Here is a 22,119-nt window from a genome sequence, read left to right as displayed (position 1 = left end):
AGGCGGAAACTTGTTGGTAGTACACCAGGAAGCCAGCAATTGTTCAGAATTTGATGAAGCCTTTCAGTGGAAAAGCTTCTGAATTCGAAATTTCGATGGAATAAAATATTATATATGTATTGTTGAGGTAGAACACCAACTTTCCCTAAAAATCAATATTTCCAAACGCAACGAAGTCTGGGGTTTTCGATTACTGTTTCTTGCAGGAAATATTGTTTCGTAACACGTCATCTCTGCGGTGGCGGATAGCGGTTTCGTCATCAAACGAAACAAACTGTCGCCCACGCTTCTCGCCCGCTTGACTGGTTCGAGTAACGTGACTAGCGTGGGAATCTTTCCTCAGTATGCTGCGTAGCGCCGATAAAATTATTTTACAGGCTGAAAGCAACACTGCATCGGGAATTATGTTTGCCGCTACTTTCAGCTTGCCCACGCTTGCACATGTCTACAAGGACTCGCTGGACCTTTAGTTTAGTTGAACATGATATAATAATTTTACTCAACAAATCACTAATCGTTCTTTTCACCTCTCTCCCATTTTCACAGGTCGATCTGGAACCAGAGCTCCACATCCACAGCAACCTGGATGCAGAAGGTTCAGAAACTATACCACTCTCAGAAGACATCGTCAACCCGGGCCGGATAAAGCTCGGCCCACAGGACTTCGAATTGAAAAAAGTGCTTGGAAAGGGTGGCTACGGAAAAGTCTTCCAAGTAAGTTTTTCCGAGATCTTTGTACTCTGAACTGAAGCTGGCTCACTCACGTTGATTATAAAACTTAGAAATTGCTTCCAGCAGGAGCACGTAACCTTTTTGCATAAAGTTATACAAACCTCGTAACCTATTGAAATTATATCAAGAATAGTTCACCTGAAGAATGAGGAAATACTCTTCACGCTAACAAAGCATCTACAACGCACGTAATTCATATAGTCAATACATGCTAGAATCACGTTCTACGCCGCAACTTCACGTTCGGATACGTTCATTCATTCAGCAAAAAAACGGGACAAATTATCTGCCCTTCGGTAGCGACCGAAGGAGGAACAACACCGCGCCGGGTTTCTTCGGAATTCGATTAATATTAAATGTGCTAATCATGGCTGACACGCGCTGCAACTTGCGAACAAGCCGGGCTCGTGGGTCATTCCGCGTGGCACCATTATAGAAGAGTCTGCATTTTATTATTGCACAACGCCTGCTCGTATTCGCGCGCGTTTACGCTATAATTATCCGGTCTATGAGTGTGCTGATGGCGTCAGACGTACGCCTCAACACACACGATGGTCGTTTTTGCTGCTGTGTTTCTAGATATCTCAATCCTGGTTCTCATCTCAATTGATGCATCTCCACCGGTCATCCAGCTAACACTAGAGTTCCATTAAGTCCCTGCAATTACTCTGCTTCAATCGCTTAAATTATTGAAATCTAGGTCAGCTTAAGTTTTTATTCCTCTATCGATAATTTTATGTAGACGCAATTATGTGACTATTAACCGTCCGCCTCCATTGGATTTTCAATTTACTTTTTTCCCTCTGTCAGTATATACTTTTTTTATTTTTTTAATAAAAATTGGACAAAAAGAAAGCACACAGTACACTAACTTGACAATTACCCTTTCCAGGTTAGAAAAACTACCGGTGCCGATTCGAACTCCTACTTTGCAATGAAGGTGCTGAAAAAGGCTTCGATAGTTAGGAATCAAAAAGACACAGCCCACACACGCGCGGAGCGAAACATACTGGAAGCTGTGCGGGTAAGTATCTTCTTTGTTTTTTCATCAATGTCTACGTTATTACAAACTTTTTTTTCTGTCTTTTCAGCATCCATTTATAGTTGAATTAGTGTACGCCTTCCAGACAGGTGGAAAATTGTATTTAATCCTAGAGTATCTTAGCGGCGGTGAACTGTTTATGCATTTAGAACGGGAAGGAATCTTCCTGGAGGACACCACTTGGTATGTTGAAGGCGGAAATTAGCTTTAAAAGCTGGCACTTAATACCTGTACCTCTCTCCAACTAGCTTTTACCTGTGTGAAATCATCCTAGCGCTAGAGCATTTGCACAATCTTGGTATCATCTATCGAGACCTGAAGCCAGAGAATGTACTGCTGGATGCACAGGGACACGTCAAGCTTACTGACTTTGGCCTTTGCAAAGAACACATCCAGGAGGGAATTGTGACGCACACGTTTTGCGGTACCATCGAGTATATGTAAATATCTGAGTGTATGTGTGATATATGCGGTCTAAATGTTACTGTTGTACGTTTCTAGGGCACCGGAAATTTTAACTCGAAGCGGTCACGGTAAAGCTGTAGACTGGTGGTCACTGGGTGCTTTAATGTTTGATATGTTAACGGGAATGGTTAGTATCCAATCGTGTTGAAACTAGCGCTTTGTAACAAATTCTAAATTATTCTTCTGCAGCCCCCGTTCACCGCAGATAACCGCAAAAACACCATCGATGCGATCCTGAAAGGTAAGCTTAATATACCTGCCTACCTTGCAACCGACTCGCGCGATCTCATCCGCCGGCTTATGAAACGCCAAGTGTCGCAACGTCTGGGAAGTGGTCCCACAGACGGACAGGCCGTTCGTGCCCATCCATTCTTCAAAAACGTAATTTGGGATGACGTACTAGCTAGGCGATTAGATCCACCCATCAAGCCTGTTCTGGTAAGCTAATGGTCTAGCTCGCAGGGGTTATCATGATTGTAATTAACGATTATACTTCCAGCGAAGTGAGGATGATGTTTCACAGTTTGACACCAAATTCACCAAACAAATACCGGTAGACTCGCCTGATGAATCCACGCTAAGCGAAAGTGCCAACCTTATCTTCCAGGTGAGTTACAGTGATTTGGTTTGAATATTTCAGTTACTCAGAATGGTTCCCTTCTATTTGCAGGGATTTACCTACGTAGCACCATCGGTGTTGGAAGAAATGCAGCAGCCTCGCGTCGTAACGGCCCGTTCGCCCCGGCGAACGCCTCGCCCGCACCACGGTCACTCCCATCACCACATCAGCAGTCACAGTAGTCATCATAACATGCACGCACCCAACAACCGGCTGGTGGAGAACGGTGCAATTACCCTAGCCGACGAGCAGATGCTCAGTATGCCACGATCGCAGTCTGCCCTTACCGGACACAGCAGTAATCATCACTCGTTGGTGCCGCACCACCTGGTGTTCCAACAGCAGCAGCAGCAGCAACAGCAGCCCCATCAGCCACCCCAACCTCACCAGCAATCCGCGGCGAGAAGTACGCAGTTCTTGGCAGGTCCGATCAGTAATCCAACGAATGCGCGACACACGGCAGCCCATCTGCAGCCATTCGCGCCACGGCCTTCCCCTCAGGACGAAATGATGGAAGTTTATCCGGAGTTACCGATTTCATAGTGAGTATAATAATGCCTTACAAGAAAATTGCAGTTAAGTTGAATGATGTTCAACGGAACCCTATAAGGATAGAATTTTTAAACCCCTCGAACCGACTGAGCATTGAATGACTATGACTACAGACAAATACTTCGGACTAAAATATTATTATTAATATTTTTACGAAAAGTATACATAAAATAGTCGCATAAAACCTTGAAAGACTGGACTAGAAATGAAAATACCGAATAAAATGAATATTCCGGGACTTTTAATCAATTTTTCAACTTAATTAATAGAATTCAGTACAATTTTTGATACATAAGTTCAAAAAGCACATTTATCTATATTAGATCCAAATTTACGGCGAGTTAGTAGATATTCATTTGCTCTGGTAAAAATGCATTAAAGGTTAAAATAAGCAAATAAATGAAAAAAATGAAACAGATAAAATAAGACCAGAAAAAGATTAAGCAAAAGCTGAATTATTTGAGCAAAAACAAGAATAGTAGAGAAAGAAACGAGCAATAATAAGAGAGGGGAACCGGAAATAATGTAGAAGACAGAGTTGTAAAGAAATTGAAATCGAAGAAGCCTCAAACATTCTTTTTTTCTATTATTGTTTCACAGATTAAGGTAAGGGGTTAGAAAATTCAGAGAGTATATTAGGCAGATAAATGGATATTAGGAGAAACAAGTAGAGAGAAACATTATAAGCTGAATAAAAAATATTCTTAAAACGTACGAAACGTACACACTTCAAATTTTATTGCCGAGAACAGCAACAATGAGTGCTCGGTTAAAAAAATGACAGCTGTCAAATATTTTTGTAAATCTCGGTTCAACCTAACTGAAATTTCGGCACAAAATATTCGAAATCGCAGTAATGTTACTAAGTTATGGTTTTCATTATTTCTTCTACTGAGTGATAGTTCGTGGAACATTTTTCAAATTAGTAGGGCAATAAAAAAATAGTATTCGAGAAAAATCAGAATACCTATTATAAAACAGCAAAAGAGAAAAAAGAAAGGTAAACAAAACAAAGATAATGACACATGAAATTATATAAACGCGTGAAGAGAGCTAGAGATTGTAAGAGAGAGAAACATTGAGGAGAGTGAGAAATCCATCAAAACAGCAGAAGAAGAGAAGCAGAATTTGAAAAATTTTGGGAAAGAAAATTCGATCATGGTGATTGAATAGAAGAAAAGTTTGTATTTAAAAATTAAAATATAGTAGAGGGGAGAGGGGAGAAGGAAAAAATTTGAAAGGGGAGATCGAGGAACATTAAGAGAGAAGAAAAGAGAGAGGAATTATGAGAAATAGAAAAAAATAGAGGAAACAGTGAGAGAATCGAGAATTAAAAAATAGAGAAATAAGGAGAGAGAAATTTAGAGAGAGAGGAATCGAATAACGACAGAAATTGAAAGAAAGACATTGAAAAATAGAGAAAGAGAGAGAAATTCAAAAGGAGGGAGAGAAAGAGAAATTGAGAGAGAGAAAGAGAAATTGGAAGAGAAAGAGAAATTGAGAGTGAGAAAGAGAAATTAAAAGAAAGAAAGGGAGAACGAAAAATTGAGAGAGAGATAGAGAAATTGAAAGAGAGAGAAAAAAGGATTGAGATAGAGGGAGCGAGAGGTTGAGAGAGAGGGTGAAAAGGATTGAGAGAGAGAGAACGAGAAATTGGGAGAGAAGGAGAAAATGACTAAGAGAGAGAGAGGGAGATAACGAGAAATTGAGAGAGAAAAAGAGATTGAGAGAGAGAGAGAGAGAGAATGGGATTGAGAGAGAGAAAAAGAGATTGAGAGAGAGAAAAAGGGATTGAGAGAGAGAAAGAACTGTTGTGTGTGAGAGAGAAAGAGATATTGTGTGAGAGAGAGAATGAGACATTGAGAGAGAGAGAGAGACATTGAGAGAAAGAGAGAGAGAGGCATTGAGAGAAAGAGAGAGAGAGAGACATTGAGAGAAAGAGAGAGAGAGAAAATGAGAGAAAGAGAGAGACATTGAGAGAAAAAGAGAGAGAGACATTGACAGAAAGAGAGAGAGAGATATTGATAGAAAGAGAGAGATATATTGAGAAAAAGAGAGAGAGATGTTGATAGAAAGAGAGAGGAATATTGAGATAAAAAGAGAGAAAATGAGAGAGAGATAAAAAGAGAGAACGTGAGAGAGAGAGAAAGTGAGAGAGAGAGAAAGTGAGAGAGAGAGAAAGTGAGAGAGAGAGATATTAAGAGAGAGAGATATTAAGAGAGAGAGAGATATTAAGAGAGAGAGAGAGATATTAAGAGAGAGAAATATTGAGAGAGAGAAATATTGAGAGAGAGACATTGAGATATATATATATATATATATATATATATATATATATATATATATATATATATATATATATATATATATATATATATATATATATTTATATTTATATATATATATATATATATATATATATATATATATATATATATATATATATATATATATATATATATATATATATATATATATATATATATATATATATATATATATATATATATATATATATATATATATATATATATATATATATATATATATATATATATATATATATATATATATATATATATATATATATATTTATATTTATATATATATATATATATATATATATATATATATATATATATATAGAGAGAGAGAGAGAGAGAGAATGAGAGAGATATATTGAGAGAAAGAGAGAGAGACATTGAGAGAAAGAGAGAGAGATTGAGGGAAAGAGAGAGACATTGAGAGAAAGAGAGAGACATTGAGAGAAAGAGAGTAACATTGAGAGAAAGAAAGAGAGAGAGACATTGAGACCAAGAGAGAGAAATATTGAGAAAAAGAAAAAGAGACATTGACAGAAAGGGAGAGCGATATTGACAGAAAGAGAGATATATACAGAGAATGAGAGAGATATATTAAGAGAAAAAGAGAGAGAGACATTGAGAGGGAGAGAGAGAGACATTGAGAGAAAGAGAGATACATTGAGAGAAAGAGAGATACATTGAGAGAAAGAGAATGAGAAAGAAACATTGAGAGTGAAAGAGAAAGAAAGAGAGAATGAGAGAAAGCGAGAGCATGATACATTGAGAGAAAGAGAGAATGAGACATTGAGAAAGAGAGAGAGAATAAGACATTGAGAGAAAGAGAGAGAAGGGAAGAGAAAGACAGAGAAGTGGAGAGAAAGAGAGAGAGAAAGCCAGAGAGAGAAAAAGAAGAGAGATAGAGAAAGAACAGAAGAGAGAGAGAGAGAGAGTTAGTTAATTTGGAAGATAAAAGACAAAAAAAAAGATGGAGAGTGACAGAAATGCAGTGAGAGCAAAATGAGAACTATTGTGCAAGAACTGGAGAAAGGTTAAGAGAAACAGAAAGAAGAGTGAAAGAAATGGGGAAATAGGCAAAGAGAGAAACTTAGCGAGTGAGAAAAATAGAGAAAATTCGATGAATAATGCGATGAAAAGGAGATATATTAGAAAAAATATATTTGAAATGCAAAAGTCGGAAATCTGATTTTGAATCAGATATGAGTGCACATCTATCAACTTTGCTGAAATTGCTTCGAATGCGTTTTAATTTCTTTATTTTTTTTTATAAATTTTGTTTATAAACAGTATCTGAAATCAAACTTTTTTTGTCTCTAATTTCAGGCCTAGGATGGAATACAACAATTTTAGGAGGTTTATAATCTAACAAAATACCACTAGTTTAATTTTTTCCCAAATCAACGCAAGCAGGCAATATATTTTGTACGGCATCAACATCAAAAAGTGTGATGCATTTCTGCAAGAGCTGGCAGAGGGTCTACAGAAGAACATCCTTTGACAAATACCAACCAATTCCGGAGTTGTTTTTTTTTTATGTTCGCTTTTGATCCTGGGTGAACGCGATTGGCATTGGCACACACATGTCGGCATACGATAAGCGGGAGACGACTAGTAACATATGCAGGAGAGAGACGTGGATAGGCAATATTTTACGTGATTGACCATTATTGAAAGTGATGCACACAACCACACATACACACACACCAAAAGAAAAGTAGAGGGCGAGCACAGCACAGAGAGAAACTTGTTCGGCAATTCAAATATACGCATGAAAACACTTGGATAGTATGTTGGAGTAGGTTAATCCCTCCCCTTCAGCAGCTGCATAGTAAAGAAGTGCAAATAAAATTGTTGTTAAATTTTCAGTTTTGATATTTGATCTAAGTTTGGTAATTTTCGAAGGCATCAAGTAAAACACGTTGTAATAGAAATTGTGTCTCCTTAACCTGTATTAATACTTGACAACTCACGAAGTATGACTTATTTCCAGTTTGATAATCAACTCTTCTAAAAGAACGGTTCAGAAATCAACGTGTATGAAATTGTTAGTACCGGAAGAAAGAAAAATACACATGTATGTTTTTGCAGAGATACTGTTGCAGAGTTAAAAGAGGGACGTAAGACAATTTAACTTAAAAATGGAAAAATCATGCAAAGCAAACAACACTGTCAAGTGAAACATTCTTTTTTGTGTTTTTTTTTTTCTATCAATTGTTTTTTCTAGTAACACATTTATTTATAAAAATATAAGAAACGTTCGGCCGATCGTTCCTGTAAGGGTGGAGATAACAAAAAAACTACATCTAAAAAACTTAAGTTCCTCAATAATAGACACGCACCGCCAGTCGGTGAGTAGCAGCAGAACAGAACGTTGGCTAATCTAATTATTATACTATACAATTGAGAAGGTGGAAAAATGTAGCATAAACTAAATAAAAACTGTTTAAAGAAACTCATCAAAATCAAATACAAGCATAAAAGGTCACCTATTAAAAATGGCACGATTAGGATTTGTTTTTTTTTTCTTTTTTAGTTTTCTTTAGAACAAATGTAACAGAAGAAATTGTGACTAAGAGAAGGATTTATTTTGTTTATTTAAGCTGTAGTATTGTAGCAATCGCAAACCACCACCATCTGAAATGGAAATCAATAGAAAAATGCAGTGGCGAGTTTGTATAGTTATGAAGCCTAGCAATGTAACCTTCTTTAGCCAAATATCCCTCCAAAAAGTGAAAGTAATAGTAATTTAAAACAAACACACATACACACGCTAGTTCGACAATGATGAGATGAACCACAACGGGAAAGATGCGGTACTCGGAGCAGAGAAAGAGCAAACAAGAGTGTGAAATGACCAATAGTTTAATTTTTTTTTTCAAAATAGACCATAAATAATTACATTTATACTACCCCCCTCACACAAATATAGTGAAACAAGAATTAACCTAATTTTAACGTAACCATTTACCAATAGACAATTGAAACAAGTCTTAATTTTTAAAGATTATGTTCTGAGCTTAGATAATTGAGGAAAATAATCATAGTGTACAATAGCCGATAACAATTGAAAATGCAATAGTCTGGATCAAAGAGAACAAACTTATTTGACTGATTTTAAAGTAACTCTCAACCTTTAGGCTGTAAGGAAAAAAACCACGATGAAACGAAATACCGAAAGAAACACAACGCGCTGGGTGGTGATTTTGTTTGTATAATAGATCAGCTTTAGGGAAAATAAAATGGTAAACTAACTGTGGATAGTCAAACGGTACCATATAAGTCACACCTTCCCATTATTTTTCTGTGCTTTTTTATCCTTTATCTTACTGAAAACTCTTTATTTTGCTCAATCAATTTTGTTCTAATTTTGCCACTGTGTAGTTAGATTAATAGATGAAGCTCATCATCGATATTCGGCGGAATGGAGTTAGTTCCTGTAACTCTGAAGTTTTTTTCAATGAGAACGTAGAGCAAGATGAGATAAAATTCAGATAAGGTTGACTAAATTACTGATGTTGGCTGGATATTTGTGTTCAATCCACATCTGAACCAGGAAGTCAACACGTGCCGCCGCCTAGATAACATAATTGTGTAATCCACAAGCAGATTTAATGGAGGGTAGGAAAAAGAAACTAAGCACTAAGCCTCTAGAATGATGACTTTAATTTCTGATATAGTTTATCTATTTTAAAATATTTTTTATTATCTGTCTTACCTTGTATGTAGCATGAAAAATGAAATGAAATTGAACGAAGTCAAGGTTTTAGTGCAAACTAATCAAATAAAAAACAAAATGCAAGAAGACAACAAAACAGAACGATGAAGAACAGATGTAATGATATATGAGTAAAGAACTTATACAGCGCTTGAAGATTTGAAATTTGACAATGGCTCAGTGTTTTCGATTTTGGCCTCAGCTGCCATATTGGATGACATGCATGAAATTCTCAGAATAAGCTTTAAGAATATTCTTAGTTCTAGAGTTCTCAAAACCCCTCTCTCGTCTTTGAGTGATGAAGTGCGAAACAGTAGGCCGTATAAGTAAAACAACCGTGCTGCGTAAGCGTGAACAATTCTATACCTAGCTGTTTTGCCATGGCAACCGCTTCGGCACTAGCCTAGTTTGTTTATATCGATTAACTGGTGCAGTGTTGAGAAGTTTTCATAATTACAGTCGTTTAGAATATTCCGGTAAAAAAAATCCCATCAATTATGTCTCGCAACAATCTGGTTGACCAAAATTTGGTTATAATGCCACCGACACGTCCCAAATACACACCACGTGATTGGGATCTGAATAATCACACCAATAGCAACTTTTCACTGAACCAGCAAACGTTGGCTGAACGGATTATCTGGTGAGTGTTTGTAGCATACCTAGTTCAAAACCTATTTTAAAGTGTAAATTCCCAGCGAAAGCGAACGGCTAATTGATGAAACCAAATTTACGACGGAGCTGAACAAAAACGAATCGGACTTCCGACTGAAGGAACGAATCGACGATATCAAGTTTCGACTCGATGAGCTGAAAAAGCAGAAGAAGGATGCTCACGTTGAGGAGGAAGCCCTGAAGGTTTACAAGCGGCGTACGATCGATGCCATCAATACACTGCGCGAAATTGCACTGCCACTGACCCAGAAGTGTATTATAATGCGAGAAATGCGCCAGGGTGTTGACTTGGTGCTGGATGATGTTGATAAAGAATTACGGAAGGAGATGGATGTCATAAACGGGGTGATAGAAATACTCGACAGGGTGATGAACGAGAGCGTTGAACAGCTTAGACGATTGCGAGCTACGATCTATTTACTGGATAGAGACCTGTCCAATAAGGAAAAATCTATTCAAATCGACGAAAAAAACATCGAACTACGTCACAACCAACTGGGAATGCACGTGTACGACGGAACGGTTCCCCTGGACCCATAGTAAGTGAAGCATTAACAAATATTCGCCTCTTCACAGTTGGATGCCTTCTTTCAGCAACAACACCGATCCAGAGTGGATCGCGGTTACCAACTCCAACATCGCTAACACAGCCAAAGAGATCAACTCTGCCCAAACTATGCGATCCTACATTGACCAGCTGCTGAAGCAAGCGGTCGAAGATATCCGCCAGCAGGTGGAACGTACGAATGCGTCCTTCGCAAAGCGGATCTCCGAGATGCGCTATACAAAAATAAAGCTGGAGAACATTCACAAGGCAACGGTTCACCAGGTGAACGAACTGACGCGTAATGTTACCAAGCTGGAGAAGGAAATCGCCGAGAAGGAAGGCTACGTTGCGCTGGCCCAGGTGCGGATGGCGAATCGGGCGCACAGACCCGGCTTTGAGCTGTGCAAGGATAACGTCTACAATAGCTTGAAAAAGGAAATGGCCTCACTACGGGAGACCATTGCGAAACTCGATCAGATGCTGGTGCAGACCAGAGCAACACTCAGATATCTACTGAACACCCAGGTAATGCAGGAGGAGGAGATCAATCTGAAAACGTCGTCACTCAAAATAGACGAAGCGGATTGCATGACACTGAGGGAGAGTTTGAATTTTCAAAATTTCTAAGTAGTGTGTGGAGTTTCTTTTTATTTGTGAATTAAGAAAGCGAGCGTTTCTGCAACCGACAGTCTTTCGTTTTATGGATTAATTTATCTATTGAGTTTTGGAAAAGTCAATGCTTAGACTTTCACATAAAACATAAACAGTTTCAGCAGCCTAATGAGCTCGAGTAATTTAATGCTTGCGTGTCGAATTTTCTTCTCAATTTTGTGAATAGATGGTTCCGTATCGATTACATTTGTTGCATTTAGGAAATTTTTATAAGGTTCCTAAATTACACTAGGCTTGAATTAGTTGGGCTATCACTTACGACTGTACGTTACATTGCTGAGAGTTATCTGAGAAAAACTATGCCTTAAATCATTGATACTACAGGAAGGTAAACGATTGTTTTGTAGGTGGAAATGTCTCTAAACTAACGGATTTAAATGAAATGGAAATACATTCTGTGGAACAATAAAACACTAACTCGAAATGACTCTCAGCAAAGCACCATACAATATCTCTAAAAACGGATGATATAAAAAGCTTAATAACATCGGTCACAACTACAAAAACGTAGTTCAAGTGTGTTCCAGTTTTTGCAAACTTCAATGCGAAAACCGAGGCAGAGTTTGAATAAAAAATTTAAAAAAGAAAGTACCTCAGAAAAGAGATAATATTTTCATCGTCAATAATAAGGGCGACAATTTTCATTACACATTTCGATGAATCAATTCAAAGCAAAACTCTAGTGGAGAAACTATTCCAAAATGGGAAACATGATGTACTTGAAAAGTAAACAAAAACCTAAAATCTCTAACGGATCCATAAATTATAAGTATGTCGAAAAAGCTGGTAGGTATGTGATCGACCTTGTTTTTTTCTTACGTGGACAAATACAGCCGATGATAGTCGTTGGCCCCGAAGGCACAATTGCACTTGGGACACTTGCGCTGGCGCGTCTCGTAGCGGGTGCGCAGGCAATCGTAGCAGAACACGTGGAAACATTTGGATAGCACGGCATCCTTGCGTTTGACTTTGCACGACGGACAGGTCAGCGTTTCCTTGTACTCGCGGATTTCCTCCAGCATGACCTCGTCGATCGTAGTTCCGGACATTTCCATCTTCTTCATGCGTTCGGCCTTGCGCTTGAACTGCGCTAACTCTTCCTGCAGCCGTTTGGTTTTGTAGGCTTCCGCCTCCAGTGAGCTGGTCTTCTCCGCCACCACCTGTTGGGCTTCCTTCATTTGGGCGTGATATTTCTCGAGATGAAGCTTCAAATCTGCCGCCGACTGGGCGGATTCGATGGCTTTGCGTTTGTGCATTTCCATTGCCTGTTGACGCGCAACCAGTTCTTTCTCGATCGTGGTCACCGTGTTCTGCAGAATGCGTTCCTTTTCTTCCAGTTTACGCAAAACCACGTGCATCGCTTCAATCTGACTGTCGCGCGTTGTCACCTGAAAAGAAACAAATAATATAAAAACCCTCGAATCCGTCAAGCTTGATCCCTCACTCACCTGATCTTCCAGCACCTGCTTCTCCTCTCGCAGTAATTTGTGCATCTGGTTCGCCTTGATCCGATCCGACATCAGTTTGAAGTTGGCATCGTCCTTCTCCCTCAGCTGCTGAATCAACCGGGAGTTCTGTTCCTGCATGTCTTCGAAAGCCTGTCCGGTCACCTCCATCTCGTTCAGCAGAGCCTCCTCTTCCTAAAAACGAAAAAAAGGGACTCCGATTATTGCGTGGTTAGATTTTGTGCTGTTTCGGGGCTTCTGTACTACATGGGATCCTACGAACGGCCTGTAGCCGCCGCTCCACGCGCTGTCGGGCTGCTTTTGATTTTGAACCTGCTTCTGAAGTTCGTACTTTTGCTCTTCAAGCTGCTTAATTTTCCTAAGTGCTTCTTCGTCCGCTAGCTTTTTCCGATCTTCGCGCTTGCTCTCCTGCAACTTTTTCATTTGATTCTTCAAATCGTCTATTTCTGCGCATTTTTTCTTCTCCGAAGCCATCAGCTGGACTTTATCTCGTTGCTCTTTCGAGACCCCTTTGTACATGTCCAACAGCAGCTTCATCTCTTTCTGATCGTTCAAAGCTTTTTTGATTTGATTTCGCAGATCTCGCACCAAATCAGACTCCGCACATTTGGCACGCTGGTCCTTGTCGCCTTTCGGTGTTCCCGGTGCTTCCGATTTAATCGGCTTCCCATCTGGACCAATTTCCTCTTTTTTAACACCATTCGGGTCGTTACCATCCCCTTCTTCGCCGGATTCTGATTTGATCGCCCCCATACCGGGATCATCGGGATTTTCATCTTTCACCAAGCCTAACCCATCACACGCTCCGGGCTCCTCTTTGACACCGGCAGCCGCAGCAGCTTGCTCGTTTTCCTTCTTTAAATCCGCTTGTTGTTGCTCCTGCAAAGTTGTCAATTTCAGTGTCACATCCTCGAGCTCTTTCCTGAGTTTAACATTATCAGCCGACACTTCCTTATACTTTTTCTTGTAACGCTGCACTTCGCCCTTCAACTGACCGTTATGATTCTGTAAAGAGGTTATTAAATGGCGCATTTCTCGATTAATGGGTGCCGTCTGTTCGTTTGCTGCCATGTTCTGTTCAAACTCAATTCGCAACATCTCATACTCCTTGCGAATCTGTGACAGCACATCCTCCATCTGAATCATGTCACTGCGGACACGCTTCTGAGCAATCAGCTCTTCGCTCTCCATCATCTCGATCTGCCGCAAATGTTGATTCTTGCTCGTCTGCAATTGGTTGCGGCTTTCGTCCAAAAGAGTTTTGATTTGCATTGATTCATTGTATAACACCGAGAATTGCGACTGGAGACATTTGTACTCTGTCGTTTCGACAATTACGGATTCCGGCAGCTGGCGGATGTCCATTTTCAATTTCTCTACCTCTTTTAGTGCCTCTCGATGCTGCAGATGTATCTTGTCTAGCTCCTGAAGTCGATTGTTGGCTAGCTCTTTGTACTCCTCGAGTTCTTTCTGCAAATCCTCTAAGTGCTGCGCGGCTACGCTGGTCATAGAACCCCCTAGAAAAATAAGATTTCATTTAAAAATCAATCATCTAAAATTTATATTTTTCACACTACCTTTGGCGCTACTGGAAGTCGACGAAGAATGCTTGTCCTTGTCCGAACTGGAAATATCCCCATGCAGTTGATGATAGGCTTTCAATTTCTCAATGGCCTCCGCTAAATGATTCTCCAACTTATCATTTCTGCAGCGAACCTTCTCCAGCTCGTACTGCAAGTCATCGATTTGATTTTTCAACTCAGCTGACTCCGTTTCCTTCCCATTTAGTACGTCCTGGATTTCACTCATCTTCAGCGAAATGGTGTGAAACTTCCCATGCAGTAACGTGTTCTGAGTCTGCAGATTTCGATTCTCGGCCATCACCTCAGTGTAGCTCTGTCGCAGCGTTTCATCAATGTCCGGCACGTTAGCTTCCGGATCATCCGATTCGCCCTTCATGGCGAACGTAATCTTCTCGTTTCGCTGCATAAGCCGGTCGAATACCTGAACAATTTTCGCTACCGCACGCTTCGACACCTGCACTCGGTTGGCCAGCTTGTCGTCCAGCTCCTCCTTGTCCCACGTAGATAGTTGCATCAAGAAGGAAGTTGTTACTTCGTTTTCGTCTGTGGGAAGGCAAAATTAAAATTATAAAAAAATCATGTCATAAAAAAGTTCATTGACCTCAAGGTTCAGAAAAGTGATCAATTAGTCAACTTACTCTTATTCTCCGATTCGTCGGCCGTTTCGGCGTCAAACCGCTGCAGCAACACGCGGATGTCCTCGTTCAGTTGGTTCCAGTATCGATTCACCACATTCAGCACGGCATCGTCCTGTGTTTGACGTTTTTCCAGCTGCTCGATCCGTTGGCGGAGTTCCGCCTCGCATCGGACCCGCTGTTCGATGCGTTGGGCCAGTTTCTTGTTCTGAAACTGGAGCACTTTAATGTCCATTTCCTCCAGGGTGGAGATCGGTCCGATCAAGTGCGGTTCGAAGTGAACCTTCTTAATGGGCGGCGGAGCACCGCCACCGCTGCCGGGAGTGGCACCCCCTCCGGCGGAATCATCCGCCGTTCGTTTCGACATGCCGATTGAACAATTGCCACTTTCGGGGCTTGCAGAATAGACACCGAAGACAAGAAAAGGTGAACTAGGAAGACAGACTGAAAAGACCCAATATGAAATTGCCAGGCATGAAACGAAAAGTTTAATTATCGATTTTTCAGAACCCAGTTAACAAGAAAACGTCAAAGAGGAGTGGAAAGTTAACTCGCTTTTTCGGATGTTATTTACTGTTGTATGACACAGCTTTGTGAACTAAATTAATACTTGATTATTGCTTACCTTAACGAGAGCATATATAATCTGATTTTATTTAAATTTTAACAATAATTTAATAATTTCTGCAGACACTCTTCGCAGACCGCCTCGACACATCAACAAAGCGTATAAATTTACGCTATGCCTGGCAGCACTGTATTCATAGCGGTAAATGAAACCTAGTAAAAAAGATATAGAAAATAAGGAAGGGTGGTGAGCATATTATGGAACCTTGGGAGGAGACAGTTTTCAACTGGAAGCAAAAATCATTTTTTCGATACTTCTTCGTATGATCCGTGCAAATTATTCATCTAATTCGTGTTGTTCGAGTCACTTTGCTTTTTGAGCTCGATGTTGCTGTTGAAATTCAGAAAAAAAATGAAAATTCGGGTTTTTCGTGCTTGATTACAAAAGCAAAAATATTCCCTTCTTTTTTTGCATACAAAAACCAACAAATATCAGCAACACCGTCAACGCGAATTCGCTATTAAAATGGAGGGCTTTTTTTCTTTCTTATCTTCATTTTGCTCATTGAGTTTCGTTATCGTCATTTTCTTGTATTTTAATTCAGTTTTCTACGATCGGTAATGGCGGATGGTGGACGCAACCCACCGGTGGAATTTAACACATCCCAGATAACCAAAATTCGTATAAAAATGGCAATATTAAATCCTTTAAACATTCAGTTTCAATTGAAATTGTATAAAGTTCATATAGTAACCAGTTCAAGTTATTTTTTATAATATATTGTTCGTACAGTCCGTGATATATGATTGCATATTGTTACACGTGTAAATGCACAGAAACAAATAGGTTTCATTGCAGTAGAGTTGTCTACAGTCATCTTAATTGCAGAGCAAATTTGTATGATTTTTAATTTGTGTGAGAAATATTTCCAAATGCTGAAGAGCTTGTTCAGCTACAATTCAGTATATATACAGCCAATGTAAAGTTGTTTATGAAATAAACTGGAAATAGATGCACAGGTTAAATCGATACGTATGCATGTATGTCAAAAGAGACGAATCGGCAACGCGTTCTACCAGGAACCTCATGAGCATGAGTTTGAGATTCGAGACTGGCAGTAAAGTAATTGATTACTAAAGAGGTAATTTTCACTAACAATGATATAAAAATAAACGATGAAAAATAAACATAAAAGTGCAAAACATCGTAAGATTTAGATGTGTTCGAGTCGCCTGAACAATTAAAATGTTGTCTAATTAAGATGAATATATATTTTGAATTATATTTATCGTAGCTGTAATAAAGCTGAAAAGGCAATTTTGCAGAAAGACAGAATGTACAATTTTAGCCATGGAATTGTCATACAGGTGCTTATTTAGACTATAAGCCAGCCACTGTTGACTGTAAAAGAGTTTTTCTACAAGTTGTACAAAGAATGAATAATCGCTTCTACAGAATCGAACAGCATGTATAAAAGTTGTTTAAATGGCTGAGTTATTTCTTATTAAGCCCTTGTTCGGCTATTTAGGAAGCCGAATGTAAAAAGTAGCTGATTTAGTTCTCCGAAACCGACTGATTAAGAGCTGATTAAACACTTAGAAATACAGTATTCGACCTATCCGACCTCAGCCGTCAGCTGAATAAGATTAATTATAAAAGCACTTATTTAGCCAAAAAATGTTTCTTGGGTTGGTAGCATGTTTGTAAACACAATAGCCGCTTTAAAAAGTGATCTGGAAAAAAGTTGGAATTTATGAAGCAGGTGACAACTCTTGTTCCTGATGAGAATGACGATGAAAATACATTGTAAATTCAGTTATTTCTAATCTGCTCTGCTATCAGAAATAATATCCATCGACTCCATGGAAAGCATTAAAACCATTTTCAAATAGTTCATCGTACTCAAATCCATTAACAGTAATTAAACTAAAATCACATACTGACTTCTTTCTGATTGGTATATTTTTTATCATTCGGTACAATCACATACATAAGACATACGTAACTCTCAGGAAGAAATCTTCCAAAAAGTTGGTACAAAATGAACTACTCGAATGGTACCACCCTCTGAATAACACTGTTTGGGTAGTTTATGAAACAGTGTACTTGCATTTGTCTCGTTCCCACTCGAGGAATGGTACCACCACATACATAAGACATACGTAATACTGCCGTTTTTTTCTGGTACACGTTGCCCCATAGTATTCCGTGCCCCGTCCTGTTCAACTGCTCGACAAATAATGAACAAAATGAATTTTCTTTTTCTCGGCTTTCTTGAGCCCCAAAGAAAATCCCATAAGGAACTGTCAAAAAGTTTTTTACAAAATCAATGCAGCATTTTTCGAGTAGGAACGAGACAAATGCATGGCTGCGCAGGTACACTGCCTTCAAAAACAACTCAAACGGTGATTTTATTCAAAGGTAGGTACCATTCGAGTAGTTCATTTTGTACAAACTTTTCCGGAAGATTTCTTACTGAGTGTTACGTATGTCTTATGTATGTGGTGCCACCCTCTGAATAACACTGTTTGGATAGTTTATGAAACAGTGTACCTGCATTTGTCTCGTTTCCACTCGAGAAATGCTACATTGATATTGTAAAGAACTTTTTGACAGTTCCTCATGGGATTTTCATTGAGGCTCGGTAAAGCCGAAAAAAGAAAATTCATTTCGTTCATTATTTGTCGAGTAGTTGGACAGGACGGAGTACGGGGTACTGTGGGGCAACGTGTACCAAAAAGAAATCGCCTGTGTTACGTGTGTCTTATGTATGTGGTACAATTGGGTCCTAAAGCTATACCAGTTTTTATATATCATTTGAAGAAGCCACGCAAAACGTAATATAAAATAGTAGGAGGGTGGTATTCAAGACACGACCGCATGACGTTGACTACCGTATTCTTATATTCCATTGAACCAAATAGTAGAGGGAATTGCAACGCTCCTTTTACAAAACTTCTGTAACAAAATTTCGAGGCACCAAAAGGTACCAGTTGCCGATTATTCTCGTTTACTGGTTAGTCCGTCCAGAATTCCAGCCATTTTAGTATTTTGCAGTAGCAATTTATTACTAACAGCCACCAGCATAACTGGTGGAACCGGCACGAGATGACCGGTACTATTTTGTCTTTCCTCCTTTCAGCTGCTAACACCTAGCGCTGTCGTGAAATTAACATCAACACAAACATGCATTCTTGCAAGGTTTTTTTCCGCTAGCAGCAGCATTTTGTAAAACAGAAAATTCAACTAATCGCTTCTATTATAAAACTGCGAGGCACCAAAAGGTGCCAGTTGCCAATTATTCTCGTTTACTGGTAGTCCGTCCAGAATTCCAGTCATTTTAGTATTTTGCAGTAGCTATTTATTACTAACAGCCACCAGCATGACAGGTGAAACCAGCAAGAGATGACCGGTACTATTTTGTTTTTCCTCCGTTTAGCTGCTAACACCTAGCGTCCGTATGTAACCGGTACGATTTAGTAATGAAACTGATGGGGTGAAATGTTCGAACGATACGTTTCATACCAAGGCTTCGTCAGATAATTAGAAAGAAGGAGGGGCTACATAGATGATGGAATGGTAGAGACAAATGTTTCTTGAAAGCTGCGCCGGCGGCGACGTAATATTAACACCAACACAAACATGCATTTTTGTAAGGTTTTTTCCGCTAGCAGCAGCATTTGGTAAAACAGAAAACTCAATTAACCGCTTTTGTACCAAAATTTCGAGGCACCAAAAGGTGCCAGTTGTCGATTATATTGTTGTTTTTTGGTTAGTCTGTCCAGAATTCCAGCCATTTTAGTATTTTGCAGTAGCTATTTATTACCAACAGCCACCAGCATAACGGGTGAAACCGGCACGAGATGACCGGTACTATTTTGTCTTTCCTCCTTTCAGCTGCTAACACCTAGCGCTGTCGTGAAATTAACATCAACACAAACATGCATTTTTGCAAGGTTTTTTTCCGCTAGCAGCAGCAATTGTAAAACATAAAATTCAACTAACCGCTCCTATTATGAAACTGCGAGGCACCAAAAGGTGCCAGTTGCCGATTTCTTGTTTACTGGTTTCCGTCCAGAATTCCAGCCATTTTAGTATTTTGCAGTAGCTACCAGCATTACGGGTGAAACCGGCACGAGATGAATGGTACTCTTTTGTATTTCCTCCTTTCAGCTGCTATCACGTAGCGTCCGCATGTCACTGGTGCGGTTTTGGAATCAGAATGATGGGGCGCCGGCCGCTGTCGTAAAATTAACACCAACAAAAAGATGTATATTTGCAAGGTTTTTTCCTCTAGCAGCAGCATAAACATCGGAAACAGAAAATGACAACAACAATAACAACAAAGTCAGATCGATTGTATCCGTTAGTGTCGACAGTAGATGATTATAGATGACTGCAAAAAAGCGCTCAAAACCTTACCACTTTTCTCTGGTTTTCCCTGGTTGAATTACTTGATTTTCAAATTCAGGGGCCTAACTTCGATATTGACGTTAGTCAACGTCAAAAAAGTCCTATAAGTTTTCCTTCGATTTTTAAATGAAGAATAAAAAACTGCTCGAAATGTCTTAAATGACAGTTCGCCCATGTACGGTATATGGGAGAACATTCAAGGCATTTCGAGCAGTTTTCAATTCTTCATTTTAAAATCGAAGGAAAACGATAAACATTTTTCAAAAATCGCGTTTTGCTAAGAAAATTACACTCTTTTAGGACCCAATTCTCTATTTTTATGTACATATACGTTCCGCTTTTTAAAATATCTCACAAACTTTTAAACACCGGATTAAAAAATAATAGATTTTACATAAGACATGCGTAACACTCAGGAAGAAATCTTCTAAAAAAGGTGGAGCAAAATGAACTACTCGAATGGTACCATACTCTGAATAAAATCACTGTTTGAGTAGTTTATGAAGGTAGTGTAGATGCGCAGTCCTGCATTTGTCTCGTTTCCAGTCAAAGAATATTGCATTGATTTGGTAAAGAACTTTTTGACAGTTCCTTATAGGATTTTCCTTGAGGCTCAAAAAAGTCGATAAAAAGAAAATTCATTTTGTTCATTATTTGTCGAGCAGTTGGACAGGACGGGGTACGGAGTACTATGGGACAGGAGTTCAAACGCTGGGAGGAACAAAAGGTGATAACCAATTGATTGGATGTCAAAAAGGATCATTCGAAAAAGCTCCTAGAGCTCAACAAAAGAGCTCTTTGTACATACGTCGGCCTAGTAACGGGGCACTCTCCGAGTAGTAGTAAAGAACATTGGCCGGGTTCAGGATAACATCTGTCGCTTTTGTAATATGGAAAGCGAGACATCGGAACATCTACTGTGCAGTTGTGGTGCATTATTTGAACGCAGATCAAAGTTTCCTGACAGTGGCTGTTTACAGCCCAAAGAGATTTGGTCTTTGAATCCTGGGAAGGTGAATGGCTCCATAAACCATATTTTTCCTGACTGGGAGCGTGTCGGTGCAGGTACCTGATCACTCAACAATAGTGGTCATTGTATTTTGCAAGGGGACGTATAGCAATTGACAGGGATATATTGCAAAAGTTCACATCAATGGACAACCGCAGACAGACGTCCAAGCTGAGTTCCGAACGTGTGTGAAGTTTTTTGTTGTAGCAATTCGTAGCCAGATAGCGCTACCAGTGACGCCAGCTTCGTACACCAGCGAAAAAAAAATGTATCGTAGCGATAAAGTCATTAGACGGCACTAGTGTACAAGTGATTCATAACGCAATTCTCTTTGAAAATTTACACAGAATTTTCGATCAATGTTGTTCTTGCTTGGACGTCTGTTTGGGGACAACGTAATTCTTATTCCCTAACAAAAAAAAAAAAAAAAAAACTATGGTACAATGTGTAGCAGAGAAAAACGCCAGTGTTATGTATGTGTTATGTATGTGGTAAGTATCAAGAAGCGTTTTTTCAACCAGTTTGTTCACTGTTTAATTGGTGTTGTCTAATAGATATTTTTTAAATTGAAATAGCGCCTAACCAGCCAACAATTAAATAATGGCGTGGAGTATTTCACAAGTTTTTAAAATCTGAATTTATTGCTTGTTCAGCTGATAAATCAATCTGAGCGTTGTGGTAATCCGTTGTTATGTGATAAATCGTGTATGCAGACTTAAATCAACTGTTTTAAAATTATTAGCTGTTTTATTCAGCCCAAATTTTTCGTTGGGGTTCCACAGAAACTTAAATTTGTTTATTCTTTTACTCGAAAAATATGCATCATATTTATCCATTTGTAACTTTTTTGTACGTTGGTAAAAATTGATGTAAAGCTGGGTGTAACTAGTTTGGAGTGTTTTATTTACATGTGCGAAATTTCATGATAATCGGTTCAGTGGTTATTGAGATGTCATCGGAACTACAAGAAAATCGCTAGACAATTTGGCGCCCAATCCCAGAAAATCCGACTGCGACACTTGCGAATTGCCCCTATTCTGGTGGTAAAATCGTTTAGGGAGTCCCACACGATCGAGCTGAAGGACACAGAACATAGATGAAGAAG

At 39.1% G+C, this 22,119-nt stretch overlaps 3 protein-coding genes across 7 annotated transcripts in view; 2 read left to right on the top strand and 1 right to left on the bottom strand.

Moving 5' to 3' along the window:
- Nucleotides 1-9,619, top strand: part of LOC129720958 (ribosomal protein S6 kinase beta-2) — a 71,006-nt gene extending 61,387 nt beyond the window's left edge. For all 4 annotated transcript variants that reach the window (XM_055672922.1, XM_055672924.1, XM_055672923.1 and 1 more), the window contains exons 3-11: nt 547-714; nt 1,625-1,756; nt 1,824-1,957; nt 2,023-2,214; nt 2,276-2,366; nt 2,429-2,677; nt 2,739-2,846; nt 2,910-3,400; nt 7,055-9,619. In XM_055672922.1, the coding sequence (XP_055528897.1) occupies nt 547-714; nt 1,625-1,756; nt 1,824-1,957; nt 2,023-2,214; nt 2,276-2,366; nt 2,429-2,677; nt 2,739-2,846; nt 2,910-3,400; nt 7,055 (1,566 nt within the window). In that variant the 3' untranslated portion in view covers nt 7,056-9,619. The remainder of the gene's footprint in view (nt 1-546; nt 715-1,624; nt 1,757-1,823; nt 1,958-2,022; nt 2,215-2,275; nt 2,367-2,428; nt 2,678-2,738; nt 2,847-2,909; nt 3,401-7,054) is intronic.
- Nucleotides 9,620-9,720: 101 nt separating this feature from the next.
- On the top strand, nt 9,721-11,978 carry LOC129720960 (tektin-1). Its single transcript, XM_055672929.1, has 3 exons — nt 9,721-10,089; nt 10,145-10,660; nt 10,716-11,978. The coding sequence occupies exons 1-3, from the start codon at nt 9,944-9,946 to the stop codon at nt 11,293-11,295; spliced, it is 1,242 nt and encodes a 413-aa protein (XP_055528904.1). The 5' UTR covers nt 9,721-9,943; the 3' UTR covers nt 11,296-11,978.
- Nucleotides 11,342-15,763, bottom strand: LOC129720951 (E3 ubiquitin-protein ligase Bre1). 2 transcript variants are annotated; one of them, XM_055672911.1, is made up of 6 exons: nt 15,650-15,763; nt 15,028-15,468; nt 14,384-14,932; nt 13,050-14,323; nt 12,789-12,980; nt 11,342-12,728 (listed from the first exon to the last, which is right to left on the bottom strand). In XM_055672911.1, the coding sequence occupies exons 2-6, from the start codon at nt 15,389-15,391 to the stop codon at nt 12,156-12,158; spliced, it is 2,952 nt and encodes a 983-aa protein (XP_055528886.1). In that variant the 5' UTR covers nt 15,392-15,468; nt 15,650-15,763; the 3' UTR covers nt 11,342-12,155. The 2 variants fall into 2 exon arrangements, with proteins under 2 accessions (XP_055528886.1, XP_055528887.1); XM_055672912.1 differs by having other exon boundaries at nt 13,053-14,323.
- Nucleotides 15,764-22,119: the final 6,356 nt, after the last annotated feature.

The sequence above is a fragment of the Wyeomyia smithii genome, chromosome 2, assembly GCF_029784165.1.
Source record: "Wyeomyia smithii strain HCP4-BCI-WySm-NY-G18 chromosome 2, ASM2978416v1, whole genome shotgun sequence".
Classification (NCBI taxonomy): domain Eukaryota; kingdom Metazoa; phylum Arthropoda; class Insecta; order Diptera; family Culicidae; genus Wyeomyia; species Wyeomyia smithii.
Note: the sequence above shows the minus strand (reverse complement) of the source record. Positions and strands in the feature narration are given on the sequence as shown.

Coding starts and splice junctions, on each gene's coding strand:
- LOC129720960 (XM_055672929.1), top strand. CDS start 9,944: ATGTCTCGCAACAATCTGGTTGACCAAAATTTGGTTATAATGCCACCG. Junction 10,090..10,144: donor TTGGCTGAACGGATTATCTG/GTGAGTGTTTGT, acceptor GTAAATTCCCAG/CGAAAGCGAACGGCTAATTG. Junction 10,661..10,715: donor ACGGTTCCCCTGGACCCATA/GTAAGTGAAGCA, acceptor GCCTTCTTTCAG/CAACAACACCGATCCAGAGT.
- LOC129720951 (XM_055672911.1), bottom strand. CDS start 15,391: ATGTCGAAACGAACGGCGGATGATTCCGCCGGAGGGGGTGCCACTCCC. Junction 12,981..13,049: donor CGTTCGTAGGATCCCATGTA/GTACAGAAGCCC, acceptor TTTCGTTTTTAG/GAAGAGGAGGCTCTGCTGAA. Junction 12,729..12,788: donor AGCAGGTGCTGGAAGATCAG/GTGAGTGAGGGA, acceptor GTTTCTTTTCAG/GTGACAACGCGCGACAGTCA.